Raw genomic sequence first — 11,857 nt, forward strand, 5'->3', positions numbered from 1 at the left:
CTGCAGGTAAAAGAAGCGGAAGAACAGTGAGGTGGTAGAATTGACTGTATCTCTCTCGACTGCAGGTGTTGGAATCACATTTTTAATGCACCTGGTGTTAAAATAAAAAACACAATATATCTGCAAGTAGAAAGCTAGCAGGGCAGGGAATGGGCTAGCCTAAAACCTTTCTCCCTACTAGCTTTCTACTTGAAGGAAAGTGAAGTATTCCCCACCCCCATGAAAGACCACTGAACCATGGGAAACATCATTTGGAGGTTGCAGCCACCAGTTGTGGGCAAAGCCAAATCTGATGGTGGGTACAGCCAACATTGAACTTGCAGCAGAACTTGCAGCATTGTCTAGCTTTTTCACCCTCTGTGCTTCCCCACCCTCCCTCTCCCTCCCTCCCCCTCTCCCTCCCCCTCCCCCCCCCCTCTCTCTCACACACACACACACAGAGGGGGGGAAGATTACCAGTGGGGTGGTCAAGAAAGCAAGAGTAAACCCACATGTTCAAAGAGCCAGATGACTCCAAGGGCCACAAGGCATTAGGCTCAGGGCCACAGGCTCTCTTTTTACTTTCTCAACTACAGGTTCGTAACACTGCCTGGGGGAATATCGGCTAAGGAAGGGATCCTGTACTGGGGAAAACAAACAGAAGAGGGAAGAACTAAGCACCCTCTCCCATTCGCCATTTCTGTACTGCAAATCGCCCCCTCACACAACTTTACAGCCTGTTCTGCACTTACACCATCTTCTCTCCTAAGAAAGTCTGAGCTCCTTTCCCAGTAGGAAACGTTTATACTGGTTCAACCACTGAATGAGTCTCCTTGTGCTTCAGGAGCCACACTTTCTGACAGAAGCTTTCCCCCACAGTCCGAGCACAGGAACACATTCTCTCAAATGTGCGTCCGCTTGTGCTGCATCAGCCTGGATCTCCGGCTGAAGCGTTTCCCACAGGCGAGGCACGGATGCGGCCTCTCCCCGATGTGCACCTTCTTATGGTTGATGAGGTTAGAGCTGGAAATGAAGCTTTTTTCACAGCTGGAACACCTGTACAGCTTCTCTCCCGTGTGGATGTTTTTATGTTCAGTAAGATTGGAACTCTTGCTGAAGCTTTTCCCGCACTCTGAGCACTTATAGGGCTTCTCTCCTGTGTGCGTCCATTTGTGATGGCTCAGGTTGGACATGGAAATGAAGCACTTCTCGCACTCAGAGCATTTGTACAGCTTTTCTCCCGTGTGAGTCCCCTCGTGAATGACTCGATCCGACCTTTGGCTGAAACTGTTCTCGCAGTAAGAGCATTTAAAGGGCTTCTCCCCTGTGTGCACCCGGATGTGCCTTATAAGGTGTGAGCTGGTGCTGAAGTTTTTCCAGCACTCGGCACATTCATATGGTTTCTCCCCCGTATGGGTCCTCCAGTGTATACTGAGGGCCGATTTCTTGTTGAAGCTTTTCCCACAGTCTGAGCACCTGTACGGTTTCTCTCCAGTGTGGATTCTCTCATGAATAGTAAGGGATTCTTTCCGACTGAAGCTTTTGCCACAGACAGTGCAGTCATAGGGCTTCTCCCCTGTGTGGATTCTCTCATGTTTAAGAAGGTGTGCCCTGCAACTGGAGATCTTCCCACAATAGGAGCATTCATAGCACGTTTCTCCCATGGGCATCTTGCAATTCTTAGGAAGGTCAATGCTTGGACCAAGGCTTTCTCCACAGTTGGTGCCCATCTGTTTTCTCCTATAACTAAGGATTTCCCCTTCAGTTGTAGGCTCAAGTAAGCGTGGCTCTCCTTCCTTACAAAGAAAAGCTTGTTTTGCTGTCCTCCCTGCATGGTATTTGAGGCATCTTTCTGCTCCCTGCTGATTTCCTGATACCTCTCCCCTCTCATTAAACAGCAAGATATTCCCCAGGTCGTTTCCTAATAATCTCTCCTTGAGTTCCACTTGCTGAGGTCTTCCTGACTGATGGCATTTCTCCAGTTTTGCCCTTGCTTGTTCATCACCTGTTGGAGTAACCAAACTCTCATGAGACATATCCCCAACTGGAGAGCAAGAACATCTTACAAGAAATAAAGGTTTTTTTGTTAGGGGGTGGGGGAGAGACACACAAATGGCATATTAATAGTACAACTCCCTGTTTCATATACAGGATCTATATTGCAGAAGATGCAATACCTCCCTTGTTGGAGACAGTGTGCCTCTGAATACCAGTTGCTGGGAATCGTAAGTAGGGAGAGTGCTACTCTGGGTCTGCTTGTGGGCTTCCAGTAGGCATCTGGTTGGCTCCTGTGAGAATGGGATGCTGGACTAGATGAGCCTTTGCTCTGATCCGGCAGGGCTCTTCTTATGATTTACTTATTTATAAAAATATTTATGTAGCACCCTCTCGCAAAACATCAGGGTGGTACACAGCAACATAAAAACATTTCAAAGCAGAACAAAACAGAACATTAAAATGACTGGCTACTAAAAAAAACATTTATACAGCTTAACAAAAAGCCTTCAAGAGACACTGAATATGTTCCTGCTCAAGCACTTAAGTGAGCTTCTTGGGTTGGCAAGGACAGGAGCCAGGTCTCCCCCGCCTAAATCCAGCACTCTAGCAAATGCCCCACACTGGTTTGATGCTTACCCAGCAAGTTGGCCTTCCCATCACCCTTGTCCTTGGCCTCCATGGGCAGCTTGATCAAGTCAGTGTCTGAGAGATCCTGCTGCGAGTTGAGGCACTGAGTTGACAGGTTTCCCGAATGCCTTGGGGCCTGCAACAGAAATGGGGATGCAATACAGGTGACAAAGGGATGTTGTAGCAACTGAAAAGTCCTGCATAGCTCAGGTCCCTCCAAGCCAAACACAGACATGTGTGGCAGACACCCAGGCCCCATAGGGTCCAGGAAACGCTGCAGCATCAAAAGGGACTTGGCCACACAAAAAAACTGCAACGCTGGTTCATCTCTCCAGAAAGGGAGTTTGTATGCTGGGAAAAGATGCCCTTTCACCATTTATAATAAACACTGTTTAACCACTATTTAGGCTTTCAAACTCCATTCCCAGGCCACATTTGCACTATACATTTAAAGGAGTATTATACCACTTTAACAGTCTTGGCTTCCCCCAAAGAATCCTGGGAAGGGTAGTTTGTGAAGGGTGCTAAGAGTTGTTAGGACAGAGCATCACAGAGCTACAATACCCAGAGTTCCCTGGGAAGAAGGATTGGTTGTTAAACCACTTTGGATGGCCAGTTTTTTCTAATGTACACATTTTTGCAAAACAATTTCCCCTAATAGAATGCATGTTTGTATGTTATTTTCACTAATAGATAGTTTATATGCACACCTTACCCTAGTATATGCATATTTCCTTCCCAGAGTTTCCTGGGAAGAAAGAGTGATTGTTAAACTATTTTGGGAATTGTAGCTCTGCGAGGGGAATCGGGATCTCCTAACACATTCCCAGGATTCTTTGGAGGAAGCCATGACTGTTAAAGCGGTATGGTGCAGATATGGCCCCAGATTGCGATTTGGGAGTGTGGCCTTCCACCTGTCACGTGGCACAACTAGTTCCTTACCTCATGGGGCCCATCGGCCTTCCCGGAGCAGAATTTCCCAAACGGCGGGTGCCTCAACTCTGCATCCAGCATCTCCTCCTTCATTCTCACAGAAGAATCCCAGGCTTCGCTTCTGACACCTGGCAGTGTTTGTGTCACACACGCTCCTCCATACCACTGCCTGGAACCAGATGCTCCTTTGATGGAGGCCCCAAATTTTTCAGCTTCCTCTCCAGACTGGGACCCTGTCAGCAGTGGCGTTTCACCATCCTGAATGAGAGGACGGTGCTGATTTTCTAACCCCTCGTCTGAGTCTCGCTTAAGTTCTTGGGGAACTGACACAACTAGAAACTCTTCTGCAGTTCCAGCTTGGACAACATGATGCTCTTTTTTCCATGCCCTAAATCTCTCCCTCTGTTCAGGTTGTGCAGGGTCCCACGCCTCCATTTCTGTCTCCGACTGTTGCCTCCAGTCTGGAGAAGAAATCCAATGTTAGTAAGTGTAAAGCAATAGAAAGTGATGAACAAGTATACCCTTTCACATACCATAACAGTACAAGTGGAACTTGCAATGAAATACTGCAGGGTGGCGTGCTCCTAATAAAGATGTCAGCCAGCCATGCCTCCTTCCAGGATACTCCATTCCATCCCCTCCCCTCCCAATTTTCTGTCTCCCCCCCCCCCAACAGTCAGCCAGCCATTCTCTGGTCACGGAACCATTCCTAGAATTCCTAGCAGTCAATCCTTCTTCCTAGGGAGCTCTGAGAATTGTAGCTCTGTGAGAGGGATAGAGAGCCTCCTACCCACTCTCAGCACTCTTAACAAATGACAGTTCCTAGGATTGTTTGGGGGAGACCATGACTGCTTAAAGTGGTGTAAGAATGCTTAAAATGTATGGTGTGGATGTAGCCTTAAAAGGTAGGAAAAAACCTTCCCAAGGGCCTAATGATTACACTCCACTCATGGAGTCCTACCTGGCCTTATTTTTGTATTGTTTTATCACTTTTGAATTTGCCACCCTGTGCAGCGGGATCAGTGTTAAGAATATAAGGACATAAGAGAAGGCCTGCTAGGTCAGGCTAAAAGCCCATCTCTAGCATCTTGTTCTCTCAGTGGCCAACCACATGTCCCTGGGAAGCCCACTAGCAGGACTTGAGTGAAATAGCACTCTCCCCACTTGTGTTCCCCAGCAATTGGTATTCAGAGGCATACTGCCTCCGACAGTGGAGGTAGAATATAGCCATCATGGTTAGCAGCAATTTCAAAGCAGACACAGCTTGTAAAGTGCTTGCGAATCACAAAGCTGTGTACATTGGAAGAACAACTCCATTAAAAGGCACATACAGAAATCCTTGAGAGTGGAAGGTAGGCACACTCCTCTGCTTTGGCTTCATCATTTCCAGTACTGAGCCTGTGCAGATGCAGCCCATCTCATGTCTGTTTGCATGAAGCATAACATATCCTTGGCACCCAGAAGGATCCAGATTCAATCCTTAGCATCTAGGAACATAAGAAGGTGCCTTATACCAAGTCAAACCATTAGAAGGTCTAGCTCAATATTGTCTACACTGACTGGCAGCAGCTCTCCAGGGTATCAGACAAGAATCTTTTCTGAGATATACCAGGGACTGAGCCTGGGACCTTCTGCATGCAAAGTAGATACTCTACCACTGAGCTACAGCCCTGTCTCCAATGTAAAGTATGCTCAGACAGGGCAGTTAGGAAATACCACTCCCTACCTGGGACCTTTGTCAGGGGCAGCCAGAGTAGCAGGCTAGATGGGTACAGTCAGTAAGCAGCTGGTGGGGAACCTGTTTGGCCCTCCAGATGTTGCTGGGCTCCAACTCCCTTCAGCTCCAGCCAGCATGACCAGTGGTGAGGGATGATGGGAGGTGGAGTCCAGCAACATCTGCCGGACTACAGGTCCCCCCTTCTTGATACAAGACACAATCAGCCCTTAATTTCAGTTCTGTTCTTTCCTCTTCTCTCCTTCCTTGAATCCAGGATTGTTCCCCTTGCTTTAATTCACCCAGTCTTTGCATTGATGCATCTCACACACACACACACACACACACACACACACACACGTCCTTCTCACCTGTTTAGGATGGCAATTCCACGAAGGGCTTTCTTACTAGAGAGGAGGAACAGCAAGGGGCTTACTTGAACACACTCTTTTTACAATATCTGGCTGATCCACTCTAGGCACAGAGAGCTCTGTGCACTTAACCCTTGAGACTCTGACAAAAAAGCAAGCACAGATCCAAAAAAGGGGAGGGGGTATTCTAGCATATTTTAGGTTATGGAGAAGGGCTGTAGCTCTGGGATAGAGCTTCCGTTTTGCAAACAGCAGGTCCCAGGTTCAATTCCCCACCACCCCAGCTAGGGAGAGATACCCTGACCAATGGTTCCCATACTTTTTCCTCCCCACAAAACACTTGAAAATTGCTGACGGCCTTGTGAACCACTTAGTGATTTCTTTGGCATCTTTTAGCAATTATAATGTACTGTGCGAGATGCTGAATGCTTTTCAATTGCATTTTTATTGCTTCTTTGATTCTTTTTATATCACACTTTATTGTATTTTGATTTGGATTCCATGGCATTCAAATTGTAGCATCATAAAATGCAACATGAGATAAAAGAAGCAATACAAAGAATACAATTAAAGAATCAATGTGAATATTTCATGCAGACCCACAGTGGACCACTGCTGGTCCACGAACCACAGTTTGGGAACCCCTGGTGTAGACAGTACAGAGCTAGATGGGACCAACGGTCTGACTCAGGATATGGCAGCTTTCTATCCTAAGATTTCATAAAACAGGGACAGGCTTTTAAAATTGTCCTACAAAGGACCACTGAGCAGCCCTTCCCCTTTAGGATTAACTGTCCCTCCTCTGTCTGCTACTTTGCATCCCCTGTCTTCCACTGCTAGTTTAAAAATGGGGTGGGGCAACCGTCTGCAGGGCTGTTGAACCTGTGGCCCTTCCCAACGTTCTTGGCCTTCAGATCTCAGCAATCCCTCCAGCTTAGGGTTGCCAGGCTCAGGGCCTGAGACTGATCCTGTATCTTTAGGAGAAGAGAAAGTCAGCCAAGTGCAGGTGTTCTTGCAACTCTGTAATGGGAAAAACCACAAGGTGGAATTCTCCCTTCCCCCTGCACAACTTTTAAAGATACAAAAGACCTCTTGGAGGCTGGGCCTGGCAACCAAGAGGTCTTCTGTATCTTTAAAAGTTGTGCAGGAGGAAGGGAGAATTCCACCTTGTGGTTTTCCCCAAGTGTTGCAAGAACACCAGCACTTGGCTGACTTTCTCTTCTCTTAAAGATACAGGATCAGTCTCAGGCCCTGAACCTGGCAACCCTACTCCAGCTCCCATGAGTCCAGGCAGCATGGCTAGTGGTTAGGGTGGGATGATGGGTGTTCTAATCCACCAGCTTCTGAAGGGCCACAGGTTTAGGGAATGGCCACAGCTAGGGCTGGGCAAATATGACAGTTTTGGTTTCTCTCAGTTTCTCATTTTTCCAATTTTAAGTTCGGTTCTCCATCTTTCCACATCAGTTTGCAACATTTAGTAAAAGTGTTCTCATTAAAATTCATCAAGATAGTAGTGCAATTTTCTTCTAATATACACATTTTTGTATGCAATTTTTCCTTATATACACACTTTTGCAAAGCAATTCCCCCCTATATAATACATTGTTGTATGTTATTTTTACTAATATAGAGATTTATACATACCTTACCCTAGTATATGCATTTCTGTATGCAACACTTGACTAGAGAGCTGCCTGTATTGCAAAATTAAAATAAGTGCAGATTTCGAAGGATGACTGTGTTTCGGTTCACATATTGTTTCAGAAAGTGTGAATCAGGTAAGTTTGTCTTTAAATGCAAATTGAATCAAATTTCTTCCCTATCCCTAGACATAGCTCAGTGGCAGAGCATCTGCTTTGGATACAGAAGGTCCCAGGTTCAATCCCTGGTTTCTCCGGGTAGGGCTAGGAGGAAAGACCTCTGGTTTGAAACCCTGGAGAGCTGGACAAGTCACAGGGCAATATATATACATTGTATTACCTTAGCATTACTACAAAATGAAAACCAGCAGTTTTTTTTTTGTTTTTTTGTTTTTTAAAAAGACCCATTCACAATTTCAGCAGGACACCTGGGCATGTTTCTTCTTCCAGATTTCATTCCAGTGAGGGGTGATATTAGAATGGCTCACTCAAAATTATTTCCTATTGCTAATTTTTTGTTTTGTTTTGAGGGTCACCACTGTTGAGAAGCTTTAATCACAAAGATAGGTGGCACCAAATGTTAGCAGATGGATGAACGCTTCATTTGACAATTCTGGGTATTCTTTACCAACTAAAATCCAAAACATTAATAATGTTAGTGGCTGAAATTGCACTTTTAAGCTTGTGTCACAAAAGACCTCAGGGAATTATTTCTGCAGCTAATATCTTAATTCCAGCAGCTCTGTGTCCACAGTAAATGGTGATTGTATCTACTGTACGATGATTATGAACTGCCTTCAAGTCGATTCTGACTTATGGTGACCCTATGAATAGGGTTTTCATGCACCTTCACAAAAATCTTTGGGGAAATAGACAGTGTACTTAGTAACCTAAATTTTGCTTCCAGGACGATTATATTTCCCCATGTCATTGGTGTCAACATGCACCACGACCACTGACACCTTCTCAGCACTAGGTTATCAGCTAGGTTATCTAGACAATGGGCAACATCCTCAGCCTTCACGCCAGGCAGGCAATTCACTCTGCACACAGTGGCGTCACTAGGGTTGGTGTCACCTGGTGCGGTAACTCATGGTGTCACTCCCATGGACCTCCTCCCATACCAGACCATACAGAATCCTTAGTAATGTTTTTTGTACTAATGTTACTCGTAAATCGTAATTCCTGTATATCACTGAATGTAATGGCAATAGTAGTGATATAAACAACTAGCAAATTTAAAATTACACCTTTAAATTACAATATCATACGCACAGCTCAAATGCTTGCTCTTATCACTAATGGGAGTTAATTATCTCGCAGATGCCCATAGTAAATTTTCAGATACTTTCAGACCCTCAGCAATTTTCAAGTGGTCTATGCAGAAGAACAGTTTGGGAACCCCTGGAATAAGACACCTGCTTATGTCCCTATGCTGCTCTCTCCCCCCATTGAGGTGCCTGGGATGCATGCGTGTGGACATACCTCCTTACAATTATGGAAAGTTATTCTTAATAATAAGTCTCCACTGCAGACACAAAGTTACACAGGTATTTATCAGTTGTTTAGTAGAAAATTCAGAAGCGCAGAGTCCCTTCATGATAGTTGCAGCCACATACACCCTTTTTTGCTCCTGGATTAAGAATGAGATCTTTGTTAATGCATTCTTTCACAACAACAAACATCTCTAGGAGCCAATCAGCATGTAAGTGGAGAGCGTTACCAACTGAGAAGAGTCTTCTCAGTGGCTGACTCACCTCCTTTCACTCTGATTGGCTCCAATCAGCAGGAAAGGCAAGGAAGCCTATTAGAAGACTCTTCTCAGTGACTAACACATTCCCTTTTCATGCTGACTGTAGGATGCTTGGAGACCTAGGGACCCTGCTCCCAAAAAAGCAGAGGGACTAAGACCCCCTGGGCGACTACACTCCTGGTGCTTATGGACATGACCGTAATATATTTTGTGACGTGCAAGTTCGATATTATTTATTAAGTGTGTTTAGGATTACACTGATGGCATTCCCAAATATGTACTTTCACACAGACTTTGGTTTTCCATAACACAATGTTCGTCCAAGCCTCCACACTTTGGGGGGGGGCACTACTTGCATACCCCTTCCATAAGCACATCAAAGTTGGATACACACCTGAACCAAGACCCAGACAAAAGGGCACTCAAAAAGGTAATTACAGTGGCTGAGTAGATCTTGTACAGTGGTTATACTGGGCAGCCACTGTCCTTCACATTTTACAAAATACTTTTTCCTATACAAAGATTAAATTTCTGTGTATGAAAAAGTAATATATGAAGTGGTCTCAATAGTGAGCAAAGTAAACAAGTGAATGGTGATCCAAATGTTTTTCATTCTCATGTTATGAAGCTAGCTGCCAGATGATGTATCACCTTCCCTACGCATGCAGTGTAGACTGAAAAAACAGCACCCAAGCCACCATTCAATACGTGCACGTGTTCTTTCCAACATGAATCTACAGGTCTCAAAAAGTAATGTGTGACAAAGTCCTCAAACACCTTATAACATGCCTCAAACATGGTCTCTGGTTCTACCAGCATGCCTTCACGCCATCACTTTGCCAAAACATAAGGATAGGTAAATTGCTTTTAGGGAGGTTCACAATTATGATTTCCTATTTTATTTAATCTAAAAATATTTAAAGTACATAAAAACAGTCAGGGGAAGATATTGGAGAAATATAAAATAAATACAAATTAAAAAGGGGGGAGGTGAAGAGACCTTAAATGTGCTACTCACCATCTCTCAGCCTATCCTCCCCTCAAGATGAAAACAATGGAGAACCTTGACCACCCCCAGGAAGAAGGGCACACTTAAAATGTAGAGGAAAAAATCATCTACAACCATAGTGTGAAATCAAATACTTACTGGGACACAGTATGAAGAAATATTTATATAAACATGACTATCAAATATGTTTATGAATTACACAATCTGTAAATATATTTATAGTGCAATCCGATGTTTGTTTACTCAGAAGCAAGTCCCAATGTGTTCAATGGGGCTTACTCAAACTGGGAAGTGTGCAGAGAACTACAGCCTCAAGTGATAAGGAACTTGTTCTTTTAAGTTGAGACCTTATTCCAGTCTGAGTCTGTGTTGGAATTGCTTTTTAATATGTTTTTAAGCCTTTTCTTTTTTTAAAAAAAATGTTTTTTAAAGCTTTTAAAAATATTTTCAAAGATGTTTTAATATATTTTAAAGTCTGTTTTTATGATGTTTTAAAGTGCTTTTAGTGCTTTTGTTTGCCGCCCTGGGCTCCTACTGGGAGGAAGGGCGGGATATAAATCAAATAATTAATAAATAAACTTCATTCACCCAACCCAAAATTCAGAATCATGCCTCTTTAGGCTGTTTTCCAACTGTTTATTCTTGCTTTATGGTTATTGGATTTTAAATGGCTTTATTTCTTGTTGTGAGCTGCCTTGGTTTCCAACCCTACCTCACAGGGTTGTTGGAAAGACTACACACACGCACTGCAGATGTATAAATACATACAGGCCATATAATAGTTTATTGTCAAACCAGTTGGTCATTGCAGAAAAATCAGTATTAGTTTTTAAAAAATCAGTATTAGTTTCCTACAGAATAAAAACTGTAATACCTAAGTAAGGCCTGCCTACTTGCTTTAAAATAGGACTGGAGGGGGGGGGACAGAAAGTGAACAAACACAATTCTTTTTTACATTCACTCCAAAGTCCCATTGATTTTCAGTACATTCATAACCATGTCTACTCAAAAGTAAATCCTATTGAATTCAATGGGATTTACTCTGGAGATATGGGATTAGCAATGCTTTTACCCCCACAAAAGCAAGTATTGGGAAGGTTTTCAAAACACTGCCCAGGATCTGACTCCTACACGCACCCTGTTTTCGCCGTTTGGTGATCGACACGGCCTTGGAGACGGGAAAAAACTTTTCGCCCGGCTTTGCGCCCGGCTTGGATGGTGTCAACGCTGTTCCTCTCCGCCGTTCCTCTCCGCGGCACCAGGTGCAGGAGCGTCGCATACGCCACGTTGTTCCGGGTGCTGCTTGTCGGGGGTGCCCAGGAGCCGTCAGACGAGGTAAAAGGAGATTTTCCGCCGCCCGCTTTTTCCATCCTGCACGGCGAACCGTCGCTCAAGTCGGCGAGCGAAATGGACCCCCCCACACGACTGTCATCGCCCGCTGTTGCCACTACGCCGCTTTGGTTTTCCAGCACTGACTATTGCTATGGCCGAGACTGCCGCCCAGTTTGGGACCCATGGGGTGGTGGTATTTTGAGGCATACGGGTGGGAACTGTAGCTGGACTTATAACATTCTGTCGTTTACCGCCAGCGCTCTCTCTGGTTTTACGCGGTGGATGAGGGCAGCGGCCGGGTCACCTCAACAAAGCAGCGAAGAAAGATTGGACTGTCTATTGGATTGGGACATTCTGGTGCCGTTCTAGGGGTGGGGGGCCTGCCTGACTGGCGGACGAGGAGGGGGTATGTGCAGACCGGAGGGAACTACCGTGGGGAGGGTGGGAAGCCATGATATTAAAAGTCTAGGCTGCAGATCCTGGAAGGGTGCGGGTGGCAGG

At 44.9% G+C, this 11,857-nt stretch overlaps 2 protein-coding genes across 3 annotated transcripts in view; one reads left to right on the plus strand and one right to left on the minus strand.

The window, feature by feature from the left end:
* The window catches only part of LOC133381083 (zinc finger protein 91-like), a 164,079-nt gene that overhangs the window by 99,723 nt on the left and 52,499 nt on the right, over positions 1 to 11,857 (plus strand). The window lies entirely within an intron of this gene.
* Positions 414 to 5,869, minus strand: LOC133381111 (zinc finger protein ZFP2-like). Of its 2 annotated transcripts, none has more exons than XM_061619688.1 (4): positions 5,623 to 5,869; positions 3,547 to 3,998; positions 2,614 to 2,740; positions 414 to 1,984 (listed from the first exon to the last, which is right to left on the minus strand). In XM_061619688.1, exons 2-4 carry the CDS (start codon positions 3,970 to 3,972, stop codon positions 882 to 884), a joined length of 1,656 nt encoding a protein of 551 aa, XP_061475672.1. In that variant the 5' UTR covers positions 3,973 to 3,998; positions 5,623 to 5,869; the 3' UTR covers positions 414 to 881. The 2 variants fall into 2 exon arrangements, with proteins under 2 accessions (XP_061475672.1, XP_061475673.1); XM_061619689.1 differs by lacking the exon at positions 5,623 to 5,869 and adding an exon at positions 5,264 to 5,397.

Source organism: Rhineura floridana, chromosome 3, assembly GCF_030035675.1.
Source record: "Rhineura floridana isolate rRhiFlo1 chromosome 3, rRhiFlo1.hap2, whole genome shotgun sequence".
Lineage (NCBI taxonomy): Eukaryota > Metazoa > Chordata > Lepidosauria > Squamata > Rhineuridae > Rhineura > Rhineura floridana.